Raw genomic sequence first — 27190 nt, forward strand, 5'->3', positions numbered from 1 at the left:
TTAAAGCTTTCATAGCCTAATGAACCATGCACCTCCTGCAGCTTCTATGGAGCCAGAATTCCTGCAACAAACTGTCTCATTAGCCTGGAGTGGGAGCAGCCTGGCCGGCTCCCCGTGGCTCCGGGGATGCTTCGCCTCTCCCTCCCCGGTGCAGTATCTCTACCTGAAGTGACACATCAAAAAATGCTGATGGCTAAATGGCTGCACCTCCCAGCCTAGATTAACTGCCCCATAGAAGAGGAAAGTCTATTTTCGTAGAAGAAAAAAAATAAGGGGGGGAAGGAAGAAATGGCCCTGCCATCTCACTGTGAGACACCTACCAGAAAACAAGGCTGCTGCTGCTCAGTCACATCTTTAAGGTTTATTCTCGCTTGTGGTTCACATTTAAGTCGCTGTCGTTGAGGTTAATGGGAGTTATGTGCTTATGACTATAATGGTTTTGATAAGTGGAAAAGCTGATGCTATTGCACATAAATCGCATTGTGTAATGTGTGAATTGTGTTTTGGTTTTGGCTGAAAAATAATAAAGGGAAGGATGGATGTGCATTAGGAGAGAACAGATTTCACCCTCTAGATACCAAATATAATATATATCATCATTACAGGCATTTTTTATCTGGTAGCATAAAAAAAAAAAAGGGTAGTGGAGGAATAATAAGGACTTTCATATTTGGCAGATAAGAGGGGAAATTCCTGTGGCTGTAGTGGCCGGAGCAGGACTGGACCATCTCCTCCTCCCTCATCTTTAAATTCTGGCTTGCTGCACAAATGTAATTTATTCTGCTAATGGAGGTTAAGGTCTACCTGCTGTCCAGCTGCCACGGGGGCTGAGGCAATGAGAGGGACTGCAAGTATAATGACTTCCAGCAGTGCTATTTTTCATTGCTGTTTGTGGCTGGGGTCAAAGTTCACTGTGTGGGAGAACCGAGCCCTCTGCTCTGCCTGGGTCCGTGCAGCGGGAGCAAAGGAGAAGGTCCCTCCTGCATTTCCCCAGCCACCAGGATGGCCATTGCCATAAATTAAAGCAAACCTTCAGGGATTATCCTGGCAGCCAGGAGTGATGGAGATCAGCATGCAGGCGATGCAGAGCGGCTGATGACCATTATGTGTCATTCAGCAGCAGCCCCCCCCCCAGCATGGGAGCCCTCCCGAGCAGAGAGCTGATGGCCTCGCCACAGCTCTGTTCCAGATGGGAGCGAAGCAGCCAGAGCAGGGTGGGAATCGCCCCCCCCAGCTTGTCTCGTAATGCAGATTTACATCCTACCGAGCAACGGGAAAGCTTAATATGCCCTAAAATATGAATGACTGAAAACTAAGTTTATGAGAGGCGGCAAATATGCTGATGTCTACATTTTTTTAACACAGAATTTTCTAATATAAAGGAATCCTTTGAGCTCTTCCTGAATTGGGCAGAAAGTGATAGGAGCACTAAGGGTGTGCCCAGAGCTGAAGGTGCCCTGGCAAAAAATCTCCCCTGCCCTTGCTGATAGAAGATTTTTGGAGCAGGATTTGAGAATCCCTTCCAAATTATCCCGAGAGCCTTGCGCCATTGCCTTGTTCTGGCTGTTTTCAGTTCTGTTATGGACATTTTCCGATCGCAGAATAAATTCCCTCCCTTGCCCTCATTGCCCAGCGGAGAAACGCAAGACAGGCTGGTGAAGCAGAGCCAGCCCAAGCCATGCGTGTCTGCAGCATCCCTGCGCCTGCAATGGTGGTGCTGACGGTCGGACCCAAATCCCTCCCTTCCATGCCAATACTTCTTCATCTACTCTCAGTATTAAGGCTGAACAGAGAATTTTTAATTCCAGTTTTCTAAGATTATTTTTGTTTTTGTTGTTGTTCATGTTTGCTTGGTTTAATGACTTTAGTGTTGCGTGGCTGGAGGGGTATGGGTGTGTGGCCCCTCTCCCCGCAGTGCTGCGGGAGGAGGGAGCCCCCGAGCCCCCCGCTCTGCCCGGCTCGGGACCCCCTGCAGGAGCTGGGCGCACGAGGGGATGTGGAAGGGGACGTGGGGAGCCTTCAGCAGCGCCCTGGGGCTGCCATGGCAAACCCTGCGTGCGAGGCAATGCGTTGCAAGTGCTAAAGTGGCAGGCTAGAATTTATCCTTTTCCTAAACTTCCTTGCATATGTCAATTTATGCAAGAATTTTTAAATTATTTAAGATTCTTTTAAAAGAGATGCTCCCCCCCCCTCCCCCCCCCTCCCCCTTCTTTCTTTTTTTCTGCAAAGAAACAGAACCTTCCGTGGCAGGCTATGAAATATGAATTATTTACCTCCAGACTGGGCAGAAGTCTGCTCCAATCTTAGAAGTAAATGCATATTTAATCTTTAAGGCATATTGTTTATCCATGTAAATACATATTTTGGTATACACATTCTTTATAACACAGTTATGTGGACTAAGTGGAGATTTTGGTAGGCATAACATTTACCATTGTTTGTCTATAACGCTAGCTCTGAAAATGTGCAAAAAAGCAGCTTTTACTGGTGATGGTTTCTAACGCTCCTGTATCTTAAAAACAGCATAGCTTCTAAAAAAAATATATATATTGAAAAGTTTAAAAAAAGCTGTCTAGCTATGAAGGACACATCTCCTGCCAAATTATAAACCTTTGAGAAACTGCATTTGTTCGAGAAGTTGTGAGACATCCTTTAATTCAGTATTATAATATCATGATCAGCAACTGTATAATTAGAGCATCATTGCTTCTATGTATGTCACCGATGCAATGGTAATTGCAGACCTGAGTTATTGCACAAGTGGGAACTTACGGTCTTACAGACTTCGGGGTTTCCAATGTGGACAGCAATCTTGATATAAATATTCAAGTTATACTGCTCGGAGCTAAGCCATTTATTTTTCATGTTTGAAAGGTGGGAATAAATATAATATTTGCCCGACAGATATGAACGGTATGGATTAATTCTCTGAAGAAGCATAGAACATACCTTCAAGCAGTTGCCTAAAGCAAATACACCCCACAAATTACAGGGTGGGTAGATTTCGTAAAATGTGGTTGCGTTCAATTTGCAGCAGTCTGCACCCCCCGTTTGGGAAGAACGCCCCGATAAGTCCCAATCTGTACAATTACCAGTTCACTGCATGGAACAGATTCACCAAGAACCAAGTTTCTTTATTTGATCAACACTGCCTACAGCTCCAATCCTGCAAAAATTAAGGGTGTTTGGCTCTATGTACTCTGCCTGTTGAATTAATTGGTGCATAAAGTGAAGCACGGCTGCGTCTCTGTGGGGCTGGAGGGCCGAGGGGCAGTCGGGTAAGCAGCCCGCAGGAGCCTGACCCTACGGACACCGAGGGCACGTGGCACGCCGCGCACACGTGCATGCACACACACGTGTTTGCTGCTGAACACGCAGGCCTGACTGATGTTCAGTACCTCTCCCGGCTAAGGGAACACCACTGGCACCTAGAAAGGTTTCTGGGATTTGTTTTGTTTCTTTTTGGAATTGACGGTGATTATGTCCCCCCAAATTTAAGTGATGATTCAGAGATGGGACTGAATAGCTTGTCCGTGTTACCCAGTGGCTCTGCCCAGTATGAATGCAAAGTCAATGCTTAATTTCCCTCCCCCTCCACCCCCCACCCCGTATTTAATAAAGCTGCTCTTCATTCTATCCTGTTGCTGGAAATATCAGGTTCCAGATACCAGGAATCACAGGAATGAAATATAGCATTGAAATATAGAATTTGATCCAGCCGCAGTACAGAAAATTCTCTCAATTTTACGTGAGATGAGGCATACGAGTTGGGCTATGCATTTTTGTTTTCCCCCCTTCGTAAAACTGTACCAACATGATACTTTCTGCAGCACCACTGTTTCTAGCGAATGAATTCTAAAATATAGCACTTTAAAGCTGCAATACAAGAGAGATCAGAATATCAGGACTGTGTATAGTATAATTCGAATTGAGTTTTATACTCCTTCCTTAAACAATGAATTTTGTCATGTTATTCAAGGTTTTAAAAAAGGCTGCATTTCCGAAAATAGTAACTGCTTAGCGCACGGCTGTAAATAATAAGATAGAAATCGTACGGTCTGTCACTGAACATATGCAGAGTGACCCAGGACATTTTATTGTCATATTTTTGAGTCAACCTAGTTCTGTTTATGCCCTTTATCGGTAGCTACAACAGATTGGCTGCATATTCTGTCTACTTGTTAGCATGGGATAGTGTATGCTGAGACTAGCAACACCGGGACCCTGCCTTTTCCAAAGCGGGGGCTAACGGAGCCAACGCGGAGCCGCTGAGCCTGGCGGTGCTCAGCTGGCACTGCTGGCCGCAAAGTCCTATTGGCAGAAGAAAAAAAAAACACGATAAATTGTTCTATAACGCGTCACCTACTGGAGTTCATCTACAAAACACGGGAATGAGAATGTTGATAATGGTTTTATTATTCTTGTCATCGATGGTAGTTTTGTAAACCCGTCAAGATCTACTGGGGTCACTGGGGGATCTTGTGTTCAAGGGCTGTTGGCCGTAGTCATGCCCCAGCAATTTACACAGATGGCTTTTTTAAATTCAGCTGTAAACAGTGAGCAACGTTTTGTGTTAATGCTGTCCGGGGCTGTTCAAAACGAAAAGTTAGCAGCATTACATGCTGTTTGGAAACTTGATCCTTCACTGAGTGAGATGAGCGTTGTCTGGCCAGACTGCAGTGCTAGGGAATGGTGTATGAAGAGTTAACTGCTGCGGTAAGGTGTGTGTGCAGTGTTAGTGCGTTGGGAATGGAGTCCTGTCTGTAAAAATGATTCTATCGTGGACGGCAACATGCACTTCAGTACAGTTATTGGAGCAACCTCGTTTTAATATATAGATATGTATATATATAAAATTCTGCTTGATACTTCATGTATTTTCAGATATCTAATATTTAAAAGCATCCTTTATCATTGCGAAATTAGCCAAACCAGTACAAAATTAAGTGCAAGAAAAATACCAATTCACATAGTTTTTGCCAGTAATACAAAAGGGACTGTTCAGCTTCTCACATTTACAGCCATTTAGGAATTCTGATTTAGAATGACTAAGGGAAACGTTCCTACATTCAAAAGATGCCTCAAAATAATTTGCGTTCTGTTTTATAATGGGGAAAACTAACTTTTACGGAGATTGCCTACTGGTTAGTGGTGGCATATGGAAAACAAAAGGAGTTGGTGCTGTCCTTGACTGACTGCCTAAAAAACTACTTCTGAAGCAGCTGGATGTGACCCCCTGAGCTGGAGAGGAGGCCTTCCTTTTAGCCAATAGCACCTTTTTCCTTGACTCGAGATTTCTTGTGCTCAAAAGGATGCTTTAGCATTTCCCAAAACACATTCCAGATTTGTTGGAGAGGAAGAGGAAAGTAGTGTTTTATGAAGGCACACCCATGCTGAATTTGCAGGAAAAAGGAAAGAAAGCAGTACTGCACAATGCAGTTATAATACAAGGCTCATTCTTGAAACCTGAATATCATGCTAGAAGAAAATCTAGATATGTGTAATATTTTGAAGAAATATTTTGAAGGCAATATTATTTGATTTTTTTTTTTATCAAAAAAGAAAAAACGTTCTGTGTCAATGTGGATAGAATGCTATTTAAGAAGGGAACTGAATATTTGTATTGCAGCCTTAAAGAAGCACATTTTTACTGCAATATTTTTTTTATTTTTTTTTTGTAAACTACGGTCTGCAACTCAGCAGACCATGACTGAATGCTTTTGAAAACTTGTAGATTACAAACATGAAATCACAATTAATATCCTCTAAAAGTAATTTCAGAGTTTTCACGTCTTAAAAAAAGGACAATGTGTACTGCTTCACAAGGTAATGCAGCTAATCAAAAAAAGGAGTAGAATTAAAGTATTTACATAATGAGCAATTCTACAGAAGGCGATCATCCCCATGTAAGCACTGTTGATTATATCCCACGCTGCTTTTAACAAACTCTACCAGATTGGATCCAGTCATCAGCACTTTCAGAGAATCCTTAAAAGCCTTTTATGGGTCTTTACATTTAGTGCAGAATGATGTTCTTCAGGTAGAATATGCTGGTGAGGGAGGACAGTGTCAACACAAGGTACCAGCAGGAGAAGAGGACTTCGGCATCACCGGTGATCCCGTACTGGGCTGTACTGGGAGCTGCAAAGAGAAGAAAAAGGGGTTAAGTGAAGATTTCCGCTCTTGGACCCCCAAATTCTGTTTTCATTAATTCTACAATAACTATTTGGGCAGCAAAAGCATTCTTCTGAAAACTGGAGAAAAAGCTGCAAAAGCAGCCAAGCCTCCCGCTGCACCGTTCACTGAATGTTACCTTTTGTTTTAAAAGACAAATCATTATTAAGGCAAGGATTTAAAAATGTGAGTGCTCAAAATCAGATGAGCGCTTCACGTTTAAACACCTGAATAATTAATCCGTTCTTAAGTTACGGAGCATTAGGATCTCCGCTGAAATCAATGAGAGGTGAATATATTTAGCCCTGTTGGAAAACAACTAATTTTCTGCTGAACTTTAGAAGCCAAAGTTTGACAATTTTGCTTAGCCAAAGACATTCATATTTATTTTCAGTTTCTATGAAGAAATCGTATTTACTTGCTTTAATACGAAGTCTTTGTCAAATTCCTAAGTAAATATTAGAGCGAGTGCATGCAAAGAGAGTTAAAATAGAAGAGAACAGTGTTGAGAAACAAGTGAGGTGTCGGTCCTGGGCGACCATGAGCAGGCTGCCTGCAGCACCCACTGCTCTGCTATCCCACAGCCCCGGGCGGGGGGTGGGTGGGAAAGGACCCGTGGCCTCAGCTGTCAGCACGATGCTCTTGGGATGTTCAGCTGCTAAATGAGCACTGCGGGCTATTTTTGGCCAGCAGATTTCTGTACGTGTTTTCTCTCAATTCAAGTGTTTTTCTTATATATGAAACCCCAATCTTTTACCTATAAAATATATATTATATGCTGGTACATAGCATCCTGTGCTCTTTGGTTGAACACTGCTATCAAAGGTTTTGCTTCTCAGGCTTTATGAGTATACTATAGGTTATTCTAAAACAAAACCTGTGCAAGTCTTGCATAGAGTGCCATTTCTGCGAGAAGGCATTGCTTATGTCAATGGCACTTCAATCTAAATAAAGTTGTAGAAATTGCTTTTTTGATTAGACTGACCCAATGCCTGTCAAAACATGGATGGAGATCAGCTGGTGGATGCAGAGCAAGACTGAGCCAGCTTGGTGCCCACATTCTGGTGCTCAAGGCCTGTTCCAGGCATTTCTGAGCTCATTCCTGGTGACTCACCTTGGGTGAGCTGGGGATGCTCAACCCAAAGGCTGCACTGTGATAGTGAGAAACCACTAACGTGGCTACTTTGAAAAAGAAGTGAGCCACGTGTGTATGAAGAGGAGAGGTTGCCTGGGAGCATTGGGGTGGTGTGGGGTTGGATACCATGTGGAGGGCGCACGATTTCTCCTTTCACCCCATGGTATTGCTGTCCTGAGGTGCCCTCAAGGCATGGGGCTATCTGGACTGAGGACACCAAAAAGACAGTCTGAAGATGAGACTTCAGCTGACAGCTTTGCTCTGCGGGCACATGGGAGACGGCTACACAGAAGAGGTACCAACGGAGCAGAAGACAGTTTTCCTGGGGCCAAGACAAAAGCTTGCCCCACCGCCTCGCCCAGGAGCCGCCCAGGACAGCACGGCTGCCCCTCACCAGTGCCAGCTTCACCTCTGGCAGCGACACACCAGGCTATGGCACGCCCCGTGCTTCAGAGGAAGCAAACTACCCCAAATCCTCACGTGTTCCCTTTTGGGCAGAGAAGAGGAGGAGAAGTAAAGCACCCCTGTCGGCAGGTGTGAGCCACGCTGCAGGGTTCGCGGTGTGGGCAGGATGGAGCCCAGAAGGGAGAGCAGGATCCTGCTCGGTGGGATCGTCATCTGGCTCACAGGGAAAGCCCTGCTCACGGTGAAGGAGGATTATAAAGCAAGGGAGGGGATTCCACTAAAATCACAGCCTGTTGGGAAGAGTAGGAGAGACTACAGCAATCACCCAAGAAAAGAAAGTAGACCTGAGGTTTTCACCAAATCCTGTTTGCTTTTGCAGGATGAGGTCTTCTGCATTTCAAGTCTTGTTCAGTCCAAATACATCAATGCCCCTTTTCTTTCTGTACAGAAGTCTGTGCTATGTCCTGCTAGGTCCATTTTCAACATGTGACATTTTATGTGGTGCAGAGTATTTGATGAAACAAAAAATTATTCATTTCCCCCCATGCAGAAAGGTTCTGGTAATAAAATAAAAAAAACTGGAAGGTGAAGCTTGATTTTGAAGCTTAGTTTAGTGACTTATAACCATGACTAACTGCAGGACAGGGCACTCTCTCGTCTTCTCATTAAAAAGGAACTTTCTGTGATAAGTCAGTATGACAAATCAACATTTAATTTATTACAAAAACCAGGCTAGCAAGCCGAAGCATAGCATAGGTGGTATTTCATTTTATCATATTAAAAGAGTTTTCCCAACGTAAAGATAATTTGAACTACGGCAGCTATAAAAGCAAGTGGAAAATTATGTAAATCTGATTTCCTGCACATGAACCAGTCCTATCTTTCTAAAGCTTATTAAATCATATCTGAATTGTTTCAGCACAAAGGTACTAGGTGAATTAATGGGGAAAAAATACGTAGACTTGGGCAGATAATAGAAAAGACTTATGATCCCAAAGCTGGCTCACCGGAAGAATTTGATGCAAAAGAAACCTGAAGGACAGGTAAATCTGGAGTTTAAGACACCAGGTTCTGCTAGGTTTGAATAAACTGCCCCAAGGGCTGACTTCATGTGGTACAGGGAGGTGCAGGATGCTTTTTCTGGTCCATGGGCCACATGAAAAGACAGCAGATTTAGATGAGATATTAGGAAGAAATCCTTCCCCGTGAGGGTGGCGAGGCGCTGGCCCAGGGTGCCCGGAGCAGCTGTGGGTGCCCCATCCCTGGCAGGGCTCAAGGCCAGGCTGGACGGGGCTGGGAGCAGCCTGGGCTGGGGGGAGGGGGCCCTGCCCGTGGTGGGGGGTGGGACTGGGTGGTCTTGGAGGTCCCTGCCAACCCAAACCATGCCATGATTCTGTCATTCTATAATGTATTACCCCAGTTTGATTCCACCCTGTCCCACACCTTGAACCCCTTAGGAGCTAGGGTGCCGATGCTATGGCTGGGTCTGACAAGATTGCTCTTCATAAAACCATATTTGAAACCTGTGTTTGGCATCACCACAAAGAATGAAATCCAGCTTTGCTGCATGGCTTCCGCGTTCAGTGGGACAGGTGCTCTGAAAGAGCTTGAGCCGAAATTTCAAATTATTCTGCAGCCCCACTAATACCTGTTCCTTTTCCTCAGATTTCTGTAAGGAGAGCAAACTGGTGCCTGCGTGCTGTCATTAGGGTCTGCTGATTAGTGCCTGCTGGGTATAGTTTCATGTAGTGAGACCCGCAGTGGCATTTGCTACCAAAACCCAAAATGAACCCAAAGATATTCACATTTGCATCCACATGGCCCCAAGAGTCCCCCCAGACAAAGAAACTGCTGTGATTGTGGAAATGTCCCCCAAACCTATGGCAAACCGATCAGCAGTTGGCTTTAAAGGGCTTTTTCAAAACTGTATACTGCAGGTTTAAAAAGCCACGCTATTTTAATCCAAACTGGAACTGGTAGCTGGAAAACATTTGCCATATGCCTGCACAGGGCCGGTATTCCGCGTGTGCATCATGGTGTGCTTCTTCAACCCTCTGATTCATCTGCTGGTGGAAAAAGCCTGACTGTTTTCAGTTTGCTTTAACCGTCTCCTTTTATAATTAGCAACTCGAATTAGAGCACCCCTTGGGAAGCTCAGCTGGCAGAAATGGGCAGGGTGCTGCCTGTGCCCTCAGCTGGGGAACACCCACTTGTCTTAGGTATGAGGGACACTGGCTTAATGATAGGGAAAGTCTTGCCAGGTCATTATCCCTCTTAGCTTTAATTTGACTTCTGGAAATCTCCAAGTGTTTCTAGTCTCCAAAGTGAATTTATAAGCAGATGTCCCTCTCACGATGAGTGGCAAATGGGTTGCATCAATTACAATGTCATGGTAGATCTACTGGATGGCATACAGTTTAAAATGTTGTGCTTGGCTCTTAAAGATTCTTAAAAATTGATAAGCTTCTGCAGTCCTTTTCCTTTTCACCTCGGTGATTAACTGATTAACTTTTCCTGTGGCTACTTGATTGCTTTGCAAAAGAAAAATGTTGTTCCTAAATACTAATAAAATCCTGTAGATTTTTTGTGGTGTTTTACAGACTTTAAAAAGTAAACAAACTTACTTTTAAAATGTAAAGATTGTTAATATGGTCAGCTTAGTGACTCATCTGGAATGAATAGTTATTTTTGTAAGTACTAAGTAGCCCTTGCTCTCATGATCATCGCTGTGTAATTGCTGGGGTAATGCCAGGCAAGGTCATTTCCTACTTGGATGGGATCATTTTCATAGGGGTTATTTTGATGCTTCTCTATGTCAGACTAAGAACCTTAGTTTAGGAATGGGTGAGAAGGTTTAAATGGCTGAAAAAAGCATAAACTTCACAGCTGCTTTCTGCCCCCCCCCCCCCGAGATCTTATCATCGAATGTCATTGTTTTATACAGACACACACACTTGCACTTGCAGTCTCAGTATTTGTACAGCAAGATAATGCTGGAGGTATGTATGATTAGGCATTAAATAAAAGCATGAATTATTTGACTCTGTGATTACATCTGCAGCTATCCTGGGCATTTCCATAATACCTATCACCATGTTATAATGGAGCACTCAGTTTATAACTGGTTTTACAGTGTGTGAAGCTTTTGGTACACAGAGAGGGGAAGGAGAGCGATGGCGGCCAGCCCGCAGAGGGGGATTTGTCTGGCTAAAGATTCTCGTCCAGAACAATGTTTTGGTAACTACCTGGAATAGAAACTAAGGTCAAATTGTTTGGCTCCCCTTGTGCTGATCTGGCGGTGCAAATTCAGTTCAGAGCCACGGTAGTAATTCCTTAAAAGAAAGCGATTTTCCATCTAGAATATGATTAAAATGAGCTTGATGAAAAGTCCGATGTTTGAAATACAGAAAGACCTAGGATTTAGAAGTTGCAATGAGTTTCAAGTATATCAACTTCAGTCGTTAAGGAATAATAATTTACTTTCTTGCTAAAGGGTGAGTCGTTGAATTTCCCTGAGCATCCCATGTGGTAAGGCAGGATGGCATGTGGAGCCCCATACCTGGCAGCGTGGCCGGGGGACCCGGGGGGTTGGCGGGTCCTGGCCCATGTCCCTGCCCGTGCCCTCGCCTGGGGACGGTTCCTGCCCCGCACAGCTCCGTGGGCAGCCCCACGCTGGTGGGACCTGCAGCCATCACTGCCTGCCCAGGGTAACCCTCCGTACCGATGTGCAGCAGGAGGGTACAGGAGCATGTTTTGTGTGCACGTGTTGTGCCGTATCCCTATAAGCATTATCAGGCGTGTTTAATCCCTCTTAGCACATTACAATTATCTGCAGATCTGTCCAAACGGGTACTCTTGTTGCAGCAGGGACAGAGGCATGTGGAGAATGTTTCTGCTCTTGTTGCCCCCTTTGCTTTGTAACTCCCTGTGTCATTAGGTACCAATAAAAACGTGTCTGTTTCTTACTTGTGACAAGACCACACTTAGCATCTTTCCTGCGAGTCATTTACATGGTGTCACAGTCCTGCAGAAGGAGAAACCCCTGCTACGGGCAGCACTGGCCGCATCCTCCCCCGCTGTCAGAGCACGCTTGCCAGCCAAGGTCCCCGTGTGCATGCCTCTGAAGTCCATGTGCTCTTATCAAACCCTCTTTTTTTTTTCTAATTTAGTGATTATTCCACATAATCCTAATGTTTTATAACAGTTAGCAGTTGTGAAAATATTTAAGCACACCCTTAGCACAGATAGGATTATATTCAGACATCTCTCCTGGTGGTGAATAGAAAGGAACAAAGTGATATTATATCACTATCTCTAATTAATACAAGAGATTAAGAAAAGTACTATGCTGAAACGTGGAAACCAACATTTCCTAACACCAAGGACTGCATTAACCAGAAATAATTATAAGCTTTAATGCTGATGCCTTGTAGACAAAAGCACGGACCCCTTTAGGCTGTCTGAATAAGCAAGACTAATTCTGTTAAATGGATTATGCAGGGAGATGTTAATAAGCACTTCATTTAACTATATTCAGGTTAATTATTTATTATAGGAAAGCCTTAATAAACAATTTTTGTGCAACATTTAAAATACACAGAGAATGAAGGAATAAACTAACTCAAGGTCAGAGCTGTAAGGAAAAAGAAGATGAAAAAGGCTGGGCTGTCAAAAATGTTTTTTTTTAAAAGAAAAGATTGTAAGATAATGGGGCTCCAAAGGCTCAGTTGAGTCCTGCAGATAACATCTCTAAATATTGTTACACTTGAAGTTAGTTGAGGATTTATGGCTTTGGAGGAGTGGGTCGACAGTCTATAAAAGACTGAATTAGAAAGCAATGGCTTGTGATAGGAAAGGTAATCTGCTTGGAGCGCGCTACAGCGGGCTTACGAGTATTTTGACTGAAGGAAAGTTTGTCAAGAAGAGAAGCCTCACTCTGTGCCTCAGAGGCCAGGCAGGAGCACAGAAAACTTGACCTTGGGAGAACAAAACCTTAAAATCTTGTGTAAAAATGAATCAGTGAAGACACCGATTTGTTTAGTCTTATGCAAATGCAATCATCCTCAAGGCTAAGTGCCCGAGACAGGAAATTTACAGTGATGGAAAAATTCACTAGTGAAGTTAAATAGATAAATCTGAACGAGGGGGCCCTTTTAAGTGTGTGCCAGATGGAGACTTTGATTAAACAGAGCTTTGACCATGATAATAACGCTTGGAAAATGTTGATAATTCAAGTAATGTTGAAATGAGTTTGGACCGTGGTAACTGAGAGCTGGATGTGGTGACTCAGAAGGTCCTCTCCATCTGATGTTCCTTTGCTATTGGTATGAATCACTGAAATGCCTTTTAATGAGGGAGAAACGGGCAGCACTGCCCAGGCCAACATCCCCAGAGCGTGTTTGAAATGCAAAATGCTTATATTTTAAGTAAAGGCACACATTTGCAAGAGATTATTTTATAAGTGACGTACAGCCAAAATGTCTTGCTTATCCCAGCAAAGAAAGTCAAGTGAAGGGATCGGTGCAGACCTATGCAGCCCCAGTGCGCAGCGGGTGAAAACGCGTTTTATGTGATGGCTCACAGGGCACGGGAAAACATTTTCACTGAGTATAACAAACTCTTAGACGAGGCAGCTCAATGCCACTGGCCATGTTGCTGTGCGGTGCTCATTTGTTTTCCCAGCCTTTGGTTACAAAAGTGTGGGGGCAAGGATTATGCCGGGAATGCTGCAGGAACGTGCTAGGGGACTCCGCCTCCCTATAGCATCATCTACAGCAAATGCAATCTTATAGGGAACAGCCAGACTCTGGGTCATGTGGGTGTGCATTTGGGTAGGATTTTGCTTTAGTGTATTTTTTATCCAGGAGTCGCTTGGTACTACTGAGACAAATATATCTGAAAATCCTTGAGAAAGGAGACAGGAAATACTGGAAAAGTTGTCTGTGAGCTAATTCTGCCTGGATGGCTAGGACAGAGCTGTAGAGGATAAAGCCAAAAACTGTGAGGCTCTTTAGAAGCGTGGCTTTATCGTTCTCTGAAATGTGAGCGTTAGGCAGAAAGATTTGGCAGACGAGAGCCGCCCCCCCCCCCCCCCCCCCCCCCCCCCCCCCGCAGTCCGACGGACTTGGCAAGAGAGGGGTATTGTCAAGTCCTATTTGTTGGCATTCACACAAGGCTGCTGGGAGACAAGGAAACTGTAAAACGAATGGCTTATGCTGATTTGTTTCTTATTTCTAATTTAAATGAATGATGTAGAATTTTTTGAGTCTTAAAAGTAGGAATGCAGAGAGTAAAAGATCATTGCTATAACTGCAGAAACAAAAACCTACTATTTGTTGCACTAAAATATTAAAGCTTAGTCTTTTAAATACTTGAGGTAGATATGCCACCAGCAATGCTTTAAAGTGAAATACTATCCCGATGTGTGTTTGCGTATATCTCTGTGTACGCACCAGAAATAAGAAAGAAACATTTGTTTCAAGTGAGAAGGACCCCAGCTTGATATGCTCTGTATCTAATTCCAAAGTGGTTCTTGATACTGATTCTGACAGAGTTAAAATATGAATTGTAATATTTACAGGACTAAAAAGAAAGTCAAGCAATTGACTAGCTCAGCCACCCAGTGTTGTAAATTCCTAACTGTGGGGATCTTTACCTGGGAATGTGGATTCCCTGGCTGTGAAAACACACACCCAAGGAGGCAGCAGGGGAGGCATGTTTCCCTCCCTGCCCTCCGCAATGATCAGTGTCACCCTTCCCGTTCCACCCATGCACACACCGACAAATAACTCACGCTAAATAGCAAAGAACTAATTTTAAACCAGCTAAAAATACACACAGTAATGTAAATTTTAAGTAAGATGATTTTTGCTTGCTTATTAATGTGATTGGGGCATGCCAGACACATTTTGCAGTTGTTCAAACTAGACCTACTTAGTGAACACTTAACAGCTGCATTTCATTAAGCTTATAGAGAAAGCAAACCCATAGCTGATGGAGGTTGTTAACTACATGCAAAAGGTTTTTTTAAGTGTCTTAATTTCTGTTCTCAAATAACTCTCTGGAACAAAGCATTTCCGAAGTCAGCAGCTTCGCAGAAGCACTTAGTGCAGGCATCTCCGTATAGATGGCGTGGATACGGAAGCGGCCCCCACCCCCTCAGGTTGGCTCACCAGTGACCTGTTTGCTTGCCCAGAGCATTGCTCCCGTCCCTGGGGAGAGCATCCCGTGCTCAGGCTGGAGAGGCTGCTGTCAAAGAGCTAGCCACCACCCTGGCAGAGCTGGCCTTGGGAGCGTGGCCCAGGGCTGGGCGGCCAGGAGCAGCTCAGTCTGGCCACCTTGAGACTTTTGCTGTCTCCCGTTGGCTTTTCCCAGTCTCAGCGCCCTGAGACCCGCCCGGGTCAGCACCCCTCCGCAGCCTGCCTCCCACGCTCAAAGGCGGCGCTAGCAAACGGGACCCTAACATCGCAGGGGGGTTTCCTAAAACCCATCCCTCCTTCCTGTTGGCTTCCAAATTCTAACGCTTTGTTTTCCAAATTGTCACGTTTTATTTTCCAACTTGTCATTGACTTTTCTCACAGAAATCCAGGTTTACATCTGATGGTTACTGTTTATAGCAACGCATATAATGTACAGAGAAAAGGGGTGTTATTTGAGAGAAACAAACATCTCTAACTTTTCATTCGTAAGTTTTCAAACTTATAAATGGTGAGCAAGTTTTCCAGCTAATTTATACTTAAAAACATCGTGGTAAATTGATCATCTGTAAAGTTACAGGCAGATTGGCAAAATTTGTGTAACTTAATAGAGAGAGGGTAAGATAACCTTTTCATCCTAATTAAATGAATGCTATTGTTGAAGAGTATTTAAGATATCAGAAGAAAAAAAAAAAAAAAGCCCTCTCCAAGAAGGGAGGCATATGGGGTATCTTATCCTTGGGCACGAGATCCCGATCACTCAAACCCGGGATTTTGGACATTTTCACTTGACATGCCAAAGGAACCGCTGTGGTCCTCAGTGTCACTCTGTGCTTTTGAGGGAGTTCAGCATCTAATTATTAGCGGCAGGATAGAGAGCTACAGAAGCTATTCACATTTTCTATTCAGTATAGTACACCCTTGAATTGTTAAAAAAACCTGCCATAACCCAAACTACTGCATTTTAATACATTTGAATGTAAGCACTTCATATTGCTACTGTTTTCACAACGAAAAGGTATTGTTAAAACTTTATTACCTGGGTGTGATTTGTTTCCAAACTTGCATTTTGAATTTTAGCATACGGCTGCCGATAGAAAAGTTCCCATTTACAGACAATTATCACACGGTGGTACCTAAAAATCCCTGTAGTTACTGCTCACTCTAATTATACGGTCTTGCTGTTGTTCTTACTCAGTAGTGTTTGCAAGTGTGGGCTTTTCAGTGGGGGCCAGGCACGCTCCCTTTTTGTTACTCTGTGTTTCTGTATTTACTATGGGTTCAGGTAATGTGAAAAATCTGGAGAAACTCTTAACAATAGCAGCCCTAACACAAAAGCCTGTTTTGTAGATAATCAGCGTAAATAATAGATTCTCCACATGCTGCTGTCTATCAAGTTACTTCTTCAAGCAAATGTCTGTGGGTATCATAAAATCAGAAAAATAGTGGTGCTCACACAAAGCAGGCTCATTCTAATCTCTCAGATAGCGCAGACATGCTTTTGTTGCAGCTGCAAAAACAAAAACAATTTTAAACCCTACGCATTGTTGTACGGTATATCTATAATGGAATTTCATTTAGGCACAGATAGACTTGATCGTATCAAGTAAAAAAAAAACCCTCCATTAAATAATGCAAAGGAAAAGAATCCTTCTAATACAGTAATAGGATAAATGAAGCAGGCACTGAATGTGAAGCACCTTCGTGTTTAACAGGATAAAATAGTACAGCCTGACATAGCCGGTTTCTGCTGCAAGGAGTATTTCATAATCCCAAGAAGTATTTATGAAGAAAATTACTGCGAGAGAATAGAATAAAATTTGGCTTTATATATCATCTTTTATGCTCAAGTTATCTCAGATTTCTTGGTACAGCTGAGAACTGCAGTCATATTGAAACAAATAAAGTATCTTTTAGGAACGGCAGGGCTGTGGATGTGTACCAGCCTCGAGGTCTGAGGTGACTTTGAAGAGATGGAGGCGATACCAGCCCCAGCCCTGGCACGGACCCGCTCTTACACAGCTCTCTGCCATCACGGGCAGAGGGGGCAGGAGGGGGCAGCCAGGTGCCTTGCCTGGGGCAGCACGGAGCAGGTACTGGGTGGCTCTGAGCAGACATCTCCCCGTCCCTCAGAGCAGGCTGGGCCTGACATAGCTGTTCAGAGTGAACTGCGGCGCGCACCGTCCTCCACATCCCACACCACCTCCCCCAGGTCTTCTAGCCCTGACCAGCAACGCAGGGACAGCTCCAAGGTGACCCGCGCTGCGATTTTAATGCAAGAGCCTCAGAGCTGGATGTGCCCTAATGAGAAGGAACCGCACGTGTTTCAGAGGGCGGATTAAAATTCAAAACAGACTTAGTGACTAATGGAAATCTTTTGACCAGGAAAAAAACGCCCTAAATTCAATAAGGCAAAAAATAAAAAAATTATAATTCAGTCTTTCGCAAAAATAGCCAACTGCATGTATACCAGGAGAGTAGGAATTGACTCTGTGATGGTTCTCAGAAAGGCCTCTGTGATTACAGCCGATCATCCGTGCTATCTTGCTATGGAAGGAGGAATAGTTTCTGGGGGGCTGCGTGAATGCAAGTGCAGCCTCTGGAGCAGGGCAGTTCATAACTTTAAAGGGAGAGGGAGACCTGATAGCAACTGCAGGGTGTGCATAAAGATTGCCCCTGGAGAAGGTAAGGAATGATCTGCCTGCGTCTGCAGCAGGTACAATGAGATGAACAGGTCTGCCCTGCAGCAGGTAGGACCCAGAACAGCTGTGAAGGCAGGCTGAGCCCTGCTTGTACGGAAAGGATGAGGAACCTGCATCGTTGCAGAGTTTTAAAGAGCAGTGTATACAAATACCTGCCAAAAATAACAGTAGGCACCACCCCTCTTGCCTGCAGGAAGAGACCTTTCTAGATGTTTCCTGTGGGTCTTTAAAAAAAGAATAATCTGGGAGTGCAACATAATTAGCAGTGACCGAAACATTTAATTTCTTTCTGGAACTAGAGCTAGAATTGGTTCCACAGGAGGAAAGGGACATGGCAGAGACAAAGATGGGTGACCTGAGCATGCAGCTCTTGGAAGCAACTGCCCTGTCCATAGCATGGGCTGCAGCTCCATCCCCCTCTCCTACAAACAGGCTCTCCATTCCTTCCGATGGCTTAGGGAAGTGCCTGTTGCATGAAGACTGCGCGGAAAACTTTAAACAGAACTTTAATTCTCATAGAAAAATGAACGCAGCTGTGGAACCTATAATTAGCATATGCCTCAGCTTATCAAACCTGGCTTTGCTGCTGCATTGTGCCTCGTGATTTCCCTCATAAATACCTTCAGACCTATCTGAAGAGCAGCTACTTGTCTTCCACTGGGAGAAATCAGTGGAAGATTTCTCTGCGCTTGCACTTCTGAATGGGTAGGGATGTTCTCAGTCTCAGGATAAATGTATCTTTGGGTGAGCTGTGCCCCCTCCCCAATCCCACTGCCCTGTTTCCACAGGCACCGCTCCTGTGCGCTTTCACTTCGGCAGGCTAAGCGCCGGCTCCGGCTCCTCCCTCTTTCTCTTCTTTCTTTTCACCTCGCAGGAGCAACAACAGATTCAAACACTTTACATAAATGTGCAGTTTTAATCCATTTCTTTGTGGGATCAGACCCTGAAGGGCTATAATTATCACTAATGTTCCCACATTACGGCTATTAATACGTTCAAGGGCACTGTTGTCTATGGCTTGAAATAAAATGCGACTTCGATTTTCTTTGAGTTTGCCAAGCTTTCCTCTCCTTCTTTAGATGTGCTAAAAATAGTTTACCCAAAGATTATTAGAAAAAAAGTAAAGATTTTTTTTTAATGTTGCTTTGTGTTTTATTGCAGCAGTAATCTCGGTAAGGTTATCTTCGGTGACTCGAATAACTTTGCCTTCAAATAAAAGTTATGACTTAGCCCAAAGGCCAAGCAAAGATCCACTCTGCCTTTTTGGAGCATATATGAGAAAAGCTGAATAAATGCAAACTTAACGTAGCTTGATACTCAAGAGTTATACCATCTACTGCTATGTATTAATGATCTAGAAACACTATCTAGGATTTCATTAGCAAAGTAAGGCCTATTTAATAAACGTAGTCCATGAAATGCTGAAAATTCCCACTCAAAATTCTAACAGAAGTCAAGGGAGGTGATCCTGTTGCTGTCTCTCCAGCTTGGTTACGCAGGCAAAGCTGCAAGGCTGGCTTCAGAATGCGAGGTGTCTGTAAGCACTTCTAGGCACCTCCCCACACCCCCCGCAAATAAACCCAAAGTCCACCCTGCTGCTGACAGCCCGAAACTGTAGCCTCATTGCAGATGTTTCCATTAATACTGTGCTTAGCAGGCTGGAACACAATTACATATTACTGAAACAAAAATTATAACATCCGTGTAACCTGGCTGATAGATAACACGGTGTCGCAATAAATAACACAGTGTTGCATTTTTTTGCTTAAATAGATGGGCCGTTCTGTGTAACCAGCCTCTGCCATCTAGTGATGCACACTGAGGGGCCGGAGCTCCTGGTCAGTGCCAGAAAAAAGGAAGAAAGAGGCAGCCTAGAGAAAAATATCCTGAGTTGCACTATCAAGACATTTCTATAGATATCCAAAGCCTGCTGAATTTACTGGCTAAAGCATTAATGCCTTGAACTGAGAATTGGACACGAGTGATTATTTTTTCCACTGGATTTCAGAATTACCAATGCTTTATAAAAGAAAGGCGACGCCTCGATACAGAGTTGTACAAACTGGATAGCACAATATACAGCATCCTATTATCTATCAGCAGAAAAACAATTTAGTAACACCAGTGTAGTCGGCGAAGCCAGGAAGTGCAGCTGACGTTTGCTCCCCCTGACAGGAGTGCTGCTCAGCGCCCGGAGGAACATATTCTAGCTCTGATAGGAAAAGATAAGGTAAAAGGTAATGACCTCAGGTTTAAAATTTGGTACTTAAGCGTCTGTAGGAAGGTACTGCATCACTGCAGCCGAGTCTGAGTGGCCGGGTGCCAGGGTGTTTTGCCCTGTATTTCTGTCCGAGGGTATTTGCTCTAATCCAGCTTCCCACGAAAGGCTGAACCAGGTGAGCTGTCGAGGTCCCTTTCAGCCCGGGCGATTCTGTGAATCATCACATTTCCCAAGATCTCAGTAAATTTACCCCAGTCCTGAGACATCCGTGGGCTCAGACACAAGTTCTGATTAGATACTGAATTGAGGCTATTCTTAGTTACTGTGTTATTTTGAGATGTAATCCAAAAGACAAATGTACAACTCGCAAACTGTCCTTTTTGCCCCAGATCTGGTCAGAAAAAGATTTTTTTCCTGAGTTTAGGTATGGAAAAACTAAAAATTTGTAGAAACATTAAGTTCTTCTGTTGAGAGTGAACCCTGAAATCACTTTTAGATAGTTTTCAGAATGATGTAGCTGCTGAAGCCCTCCGTTTCTTTAAAATGCTTCTTTATAACTGATATCAGAACTAATTTCTGTTGTGTTTATTTGTGGGAAATCTTAGCATGTTAGGCAATTGCAAGTCCCATGTACTGTAGGATTGTATGACATGTATGGCTACCTAACCCTGGAGCTGCACTACACTGAGTAGGTGTGGATGCCACATTCACCTTCCAAGCTTTGCTTCTAGAGGGATGGCTTTTGTGTATCTGCAGCGTGATGTACACACAGTTTCTGAAGCACACACGTATGCTATTTGCAATTCAGCTTTTTTAGACTGTTTTAGATTTGCAAAAGCTTATTAAAATGCTGTAGCGTGCATGTTTTTCATTAGTCAAAAGTAAAAAATTCTTACTTATTTTGAAGAAGTACTCAGCAGACAGACATGCTAACATGTTAAGTGCAACACATTTCTGTCATAAGAGATATACTACAGCTTTCAGCTACAGGTCTTACTACAGTATCCCTCACTCTGTGAAAACCCTTCCCTCCCACGTATGTGCGCCGCTCTGGCAGGCATGCTTCGCCTGCACTGCTCTTGGCACAGGCAGGGTATTGGAAACCACAAACCCAGCTTGTGTTTTTGAGTTTAAACTCTTTTGTCTTGTCTGGAAGATGTGGAATAGCAACAACTGTAGAGATAAAGGGGGATAGCAGTAGGAAAGGATCATTTTAAAGGCAACTTGCAGGCAAGGAAAAAATAAATAGTGTGTTATTTAGTGATATTATGCAGTTTTCTGTTCATACTGCTAGTTTTGGATGCAATGTGTTCAAGGCTGGGACTACCTTCTTACCTACATGTCTCTAGTACACATCTAGCCCTGTAGCAACAGCAGTCAACAAAAGCAATCATCACTCATTTAGCTTAAAATTAAATAGAAAAGAATACACAAAGTAAAGGCATCGAGCCCAGAACAGGCTGATGCTGGTCTCTGCATGGAAGTCCATACTTAAACAGAGGAGGATGGCTCATGATTTTCCACTGGACATGGTAAAGGCAGCTGTGGTTAAGAGGACATGGAGAATAAGACTATAGAAGTGCTGGAGAAAGCAAGCCAGCCCCCTGTTTCGATGCGCCCATCCCGGTGTTGTAGTCCATAGCTCAGTCCTCATCTGTACCCCAAACCGTGAGGTCTGGAAAGGTTCTTCGGTGAAAAAGAAGGAAGGAGGGGCAGGAACAGAGGCTCCCCGTGAGAGGGAACCACGCTCAGATTTCCATGCAACGCGTGTAACTTTCAAGCCACCTGCTGAGGTTCCAGTCTGATGAATTTGCCCAACTCAGAAGCGTGGTGCTGCAGCACAAGCACGGGGAGGGGGTGGGGTGGGGGGAGGGTGAAGCCGTTGCTGAGGGATACGGTTTGTTTTGGAAGGAAAACGCGTGGTGTGTGCTTTTGGGTACTTATGCACGTACTTTTGGCAGCCTACAATAACTGCTTCTCTGACAATGTTGCCCTCATTTGTAAGTGTCACGTTTGAGAAAAGGAAAAGCATTTTAATGTGACAGAAAAATTTGACTTGGGAGCTAATTACTCTAATTTGATGGAATTTTTGGCTCATCTGCATACTTGACAATTATTTACAACTTACATTGGTAATTAGAGGTTGGGTCTTGTGCTGAAATATTGTAAATAGCTTTGAAGACATTTGCTGATCCTTCTAACTTTTAGAGACAATGAATTTATTAGTAGTTAATATGTAAAATATTTGTACTTCTGACCTTTTGTAAAACATTCTTTCTATATTTTAAATGATTGGTTGTCAGAATAATTTTCCTCAAAATGAAGTGTGACATTGTAAATAAGCTCTTGAATTAAGCAGCATATTCAATCTATGTATTCAGTGGCAACCTTTGATAGTTCTCATATATCATGAAGATTTTGTTGGTTCTGCTACATTGAGGCAGCGTCGTATAGCATTGTGAATGATAATTTTTTGCACTGAACTTTACAGTTTCTGGACAGTTTCAGCATCATTCTTCTGATCTTGACAAAGGATATTGAGTTAAGCAGGTTAGTACATGATTTCTTGCCTTTTTTTGGTGGTTGTGTATGAGAGAGGAACTCTTGCTGGAGGAGCTGACAACCTTTAAACAAATCATCCGCTGAGGTGGTTGTCAGATGATTTCTAAAGATGTGGGTTTTATACAGTTGTTCTGCTGATTTTCGTAAGCGTTTCTTTAGGGTTTCTCTTGGTCATACTTCTGTGTAGTGTATATATTGCTCTCATTTATAGGTATATTAAAAAATAATCCATGGAAGTTTACTGCTCAGCCGTGCTAATAGCCATGCAATTAATCATCAATAGCTCTTTTATTACATATAATGAGGTGATGGATGAAATAAGTAACAAAGTCGAACTGTTTACTAATTTGAGGAGAGCTAAAGCGTAGTGCCACCTTGAATTATAACTGACTACACTGGCATTATCTCTCCAGTTCGCCTTGTATGTCAATACTGCTTAATCTTGCTCTGTGTAATGGGGTATGTCTGAAATAGAAGGACACTGGATAAGTCATATACATAAAAGAGATCTACAGCTTGCTGGCATGTGAAATTCCTCTAACGTATATTTCTATGAAACTACCAGCACATTATGTGCCCAGCAGCATAAATAAAAAAGCGTGTTTCCCTGGCAATTTCACATTTACTACATTAGTTAGTAAATGCAACGGCCACCCCTACTTTCCTATAATAAAAACTGCTGAGCCTTTTCATGAAAGATGATTGCAATTTCCACTGGCCTGTAGATGCAATGAAAAAACATAACTCATCAAAATCTGAGCTATTTGCTCTTAAGATACAAGAGCGTTTTTCCTGAACACTTGACGTGACATTAACTATTCATGAAACCTGAGAGTGTTCAAACACTGCCTAAGTAAAATTGTTACTACTTTTCAACTTGATTGAGATCTTTTCTGAACCAGCCTCTACAGCAGCCAGCAAAGGTCTCTCCACACATAAGAAATGCAATGAGTGTCCAGGTACTGTAGCTGTGAGCTATCGATTTGCTGAAAAGTCGAGTTCCTCCTCCAAAATTGATTCATGATAACTGCCTCCATTTGGGTCAAACAGTATTTAACCGCTTGTAAATTTTAATTAAATGATTTGTCACTTTGAACATATAGTTTGTCATCTTGCCGCGAAGCGATGTGTCTTTATCAGAGAACGACTCAAGGGGAAGGCATCCATCTCCTCTGTCACGTCGCCCCCCATTAAGGTGACTCGGCTGCTGCGCAGTGCGGGAGGCCCCGGGGAACAGGCTGCGCGTCCTGTGCGCAGGTCCATTGTGCAAATTATAAAGCCACCATTTCTTCCTTTCGTCATTAACATATGCTTGACTTTCTGAGCATAACGAACCCTCTTCCCAGCAGGACTTAGCAAAACAGATTTTTTCCTTCCCACAACTTAGTTTTTCCCTTTTTTGAGTACAAATGACACCTGTAGCTATTCTTACTCAGCTACCCAAGTGTCTTGTCTGTGCCTGCAGTTACCCTTACTTGCAAGGTGTTGATCTAGGAGGAAGTGGAGCTTATAAACCGTGTGTATCTGTTGGCTGACTGGAAATGATTGGGTTTTTTGGTGACTGTATAGCTTTTGCCCTCCTTTCTGTGTGTCGAGCTATGGAGCTCTTATTTCAATGGATTTAAATAGGTCTTCTACATGCGCATGTGGCACAGCACTGATGTAAGCATGTGAATTTCATAGGCATCCCCCTCTATCTGTGGCAAGCTTTAATCCTTCGAGGCAGATGGCCTCTTGCTTGTGCAGGGACACAAGTTGCTGCTTTGAAGCTGTTCTTTTAATTCTGGGGTCCACCATTTGTGAGCTAAGAGAACTTAACGAATGTCACGTGAAAGCCATCCACAAACCACGCAGAAAGCGCCTATAATCAAGCATTTGTTACTTTTCATTAATGTGCAGATTTTCTTTTTGCCACGCGACGTTCAGATGTCCACCTTTTAACCAAAGGTATCATGTTAGAATATGCCATTCAATTTGTCTTTATTCACTGATCCCTACGATGAATTATTTGGGGCTTTTCTGATGAAGGATTGCAGCAGGAGCCGGCGGGGCCGTTGGAAGGACTCTGAACTTCTGCAGCTACCTCCTGCGTGCGCCGGGGGGGATGAAAGCCTTTGCCTCCAGAGCAGCTTTGGGTTTGCTTTCTGCTGAGGCTCCCCGAACTGTGGGGCTGGTGGGGGGTCCTTGGCAGAGCCCCCCACCCTCCCTGGCTGGTGCTGCTTCTCCTCTGCAGCTTTCACTGCTGGTGGAGGATTTTGCATCAGGAGGCTTTTCGTCCACTAGCCTTCCCCACCCACTTTTCAGCTTAATCCAGAGGATTTTGGAGACATTATGGCTCAGCTTTGCATATGTTATTACACAGAAAAGAAAAAAAAACCCAAAAAACAGTTGAGATTTTTTAAAGCTGACTGGGAGCTTTAGGCATGAAACTCCCGTTAAGTCCTATGGCTTTGAAAATCTCAATCAATTAGTACAATATTTTGGTGGAGATGGGGAGAGGGAGGGAAAGAAAGTGTTGGTGCCTCTGTGGGAGGCCCCTTTCAATTAATGCTGATTAACGGTAGGGGATGAGTGTGTGGAGTGCATTATCCTCAGGATGACTCTCCCACTAGTTGCACCTTTTGAACACCTTCTGCTGTGCAGATGCTCTGTGTCACCGTGCCCTCTCCATCCCCTGCCTGGGGAGGAGCACTGATACTGACGGGAGGTGATGTAATGTGGCTTCTAGGAAATGTCCTGGTGAAAAATGAGTTAACTTCAGCAGATGTATTTTCCAAGCAATATATGCAAGGTTAAAGAGACCATTTAGGGAAGGTGCTCAACGCTGCACGGTGCTGTGTGAGCTCATGTTGCAGAGGGTCCCTTGACTGCAACGGCAAACTGCCCCTGCTGCCAGGTGAAGAGCTGTTGGGTGGCTAGAGGGCAGCTGCAAAAAGTCTCTTTCGCGTCTGATTTTCCATCCCCTTTTTCATCACCCTTGTGAAGTCAGGAGTCTGGTCTCTTCAGCAGGAACACACTACGCTCACCACTAAAATGCACTTTGAAACAGAAAAAAAAAAAGCACCAAGCCCCAGTTCTTTCATATTCTCACCAATCACCTCGTGACCTGTGGCTCAGCCCCCCTTGGCGTAGCACTGTAGTTGTGGGTTGCAATCAGATGAACTCGAAATTGTGTGTGTCCCTCTTTCATGAGAAAGCAGCACATACAGACTGTCAGAATTTTTTCCCTGCCAGGCGATGGGCAGTTTCTTTCTGCCACTGATTTTGGCTCAAAATCAGGATTTAGAAAGACAAGACAGAAAACAGTACGTGGTACTTGGCAGGAACATTAGCAACTTTCAAAGTAGTTATGGATGTCATATTCCTAACAAAAAAAATAGTAACAGAAGGGGAAATGAGATATATTCCCCTCTGGGTAGTAGGTAAACTTTGGCAGTCAGTGATGAAAGCTTTCAGCTTTCCCTTTTTCTAACCTCGCTGGGAATTAAGGGTGCTTTGTTTTGAGTGTACACCCTATGTCACGCCTGTCTAAAGAGCCATGCTTTTGGGATGACAGAGATGGACTTGGATGCCTTTAAAACTGCCTCTGACAGTCTTTGAGACACGTGGGAGAAAGATACATTTTGCTCCAAAACCAATAATATTTTTTCCCTAGTTTGTAGCATGAATAACCCTTAACTACTAAAACCCTTCAAGTTTCTACAAAAGGGACTTTCCAAATAACGGAATGGGACCTGGATAGTGATAATCTGCATTTAACAGGGCAGGATTTCTATCTCTTAGCAAAACGTGGCTCCTTTTTCATTTCAAATGCAATGCTAAGTGGGACTGTACATTGCAGGAGGGGAGGACTTAAAGAGACGGTAGGTATGGAAACCTTACAAACAACATTGCAGGTATTACTTATTCCTGAAATGTCTCTATAACCAGAGTGCTGTGCTTTGACAATTTACTGCAGACTATTCAAATTATTCGCTGTTTTCCTATTATAAAATCCATACCCCGTTCATTCAAGTGAACATGCTCTTGAGCTTTCAAAACCAAGTTGTTCTCTGAATTACCTCAGTTTGGCAGAAAACTCATTCAGTGTAGTTTTATATACTGCGCTTGTTGAATAAGGAGGCTGAATGGTAGGCAATCATTTCTGTTGCAATCAGAGATATTAAGAAGGATAAGTTCTATCAATTTTTTTTTCAGAGATGCATCCCTGACATTGTGGAATATGATTGAGAGAGAAATGCAAGCTGAGTCGGTATCTCGAAAATGAGAAGGAGGACGTACAAAAGATGTCAAGGTCAATCATTTCATCTTGGTGCTCGAACTGACAGGCATCACTGAACATCCCATCACCCAGTGTCTCCGGTCACAATGAGGTACAGCATGGAGGTGGGTGGGTGGGAGGGAGCAGGCTGCCACTCATCCATTGGGTTAGTCTTCTGCTGCCTAATGCCCACAGCTTTTTCTTATGGAAATGTCTGACTCAGCAGCTGAAAAACGGTAAAATATTTTGCAAAACTTTCATCTTAATGAAAACCACCTTTAAAACTTTAACCAGAGGGCCCCACAGTGGCACTTTTTTGTGGCACTGTAAAATTCAGAAGCTCAGTTAAAATCTGGACTTAATGAAAATCATGTACAGGAACAGGTGTCAAAGCACAGGAAGGACTACAAAGTGAATTTTCCTTGTAAGCCTTGCTGGATTAATGGAGCAGCATGTAGTAAATTGGGCCTGAGCTCTTAACGTGTTTCCTTCCACCTAGATTGTATGTGCTAACTAGGTGTGAGGTTCATGTGA

General features: G+C 43.5%; 1 protein-coding gene across 2 annotated transcripts in view; it reads right to left on the reverse strand.

Annotated features, from left to right (window-relative positions):
- Window positions 1–4322: 4322 nt before the first annotated feature.
- NEGR1 (neuronal growth regulator 1) overlaps window positions 4323–27190 on the reverse strand; it is a 295442-nt gene continuing 272574 nt past the window's right edge. For both annotated transcript variants that reach the window (XM_040611163.1, XM_040611164.1), the window contains one exon: window positions 4323–6141. In XM_040611163.1, the coding sequence (XP_040467097.1) occupies window positions 6017–6141 (125 nt within the window). In that variant the 3' untranslated portion in view covers window positions 4323–6016. The remainder of the gene's footprint in view (window positions 6142–27190) is intronic.

The sequence above is a fragment of the Falco naumanni genome, chromosome 11, assembly GCF_017639655.2.
Source record: "Falco naumanni isolate bFalNau1 chromosome 11, bFalNau1.pat, whole genome shotgun sequence".
In the NCBI taxonomy this organism is placed as follows: domain Eukaryota; kingdom Metazoa; phylum Chordata; class Aves; order Falconiformes; family Falconidae; genus Falco; species Falco naumanni.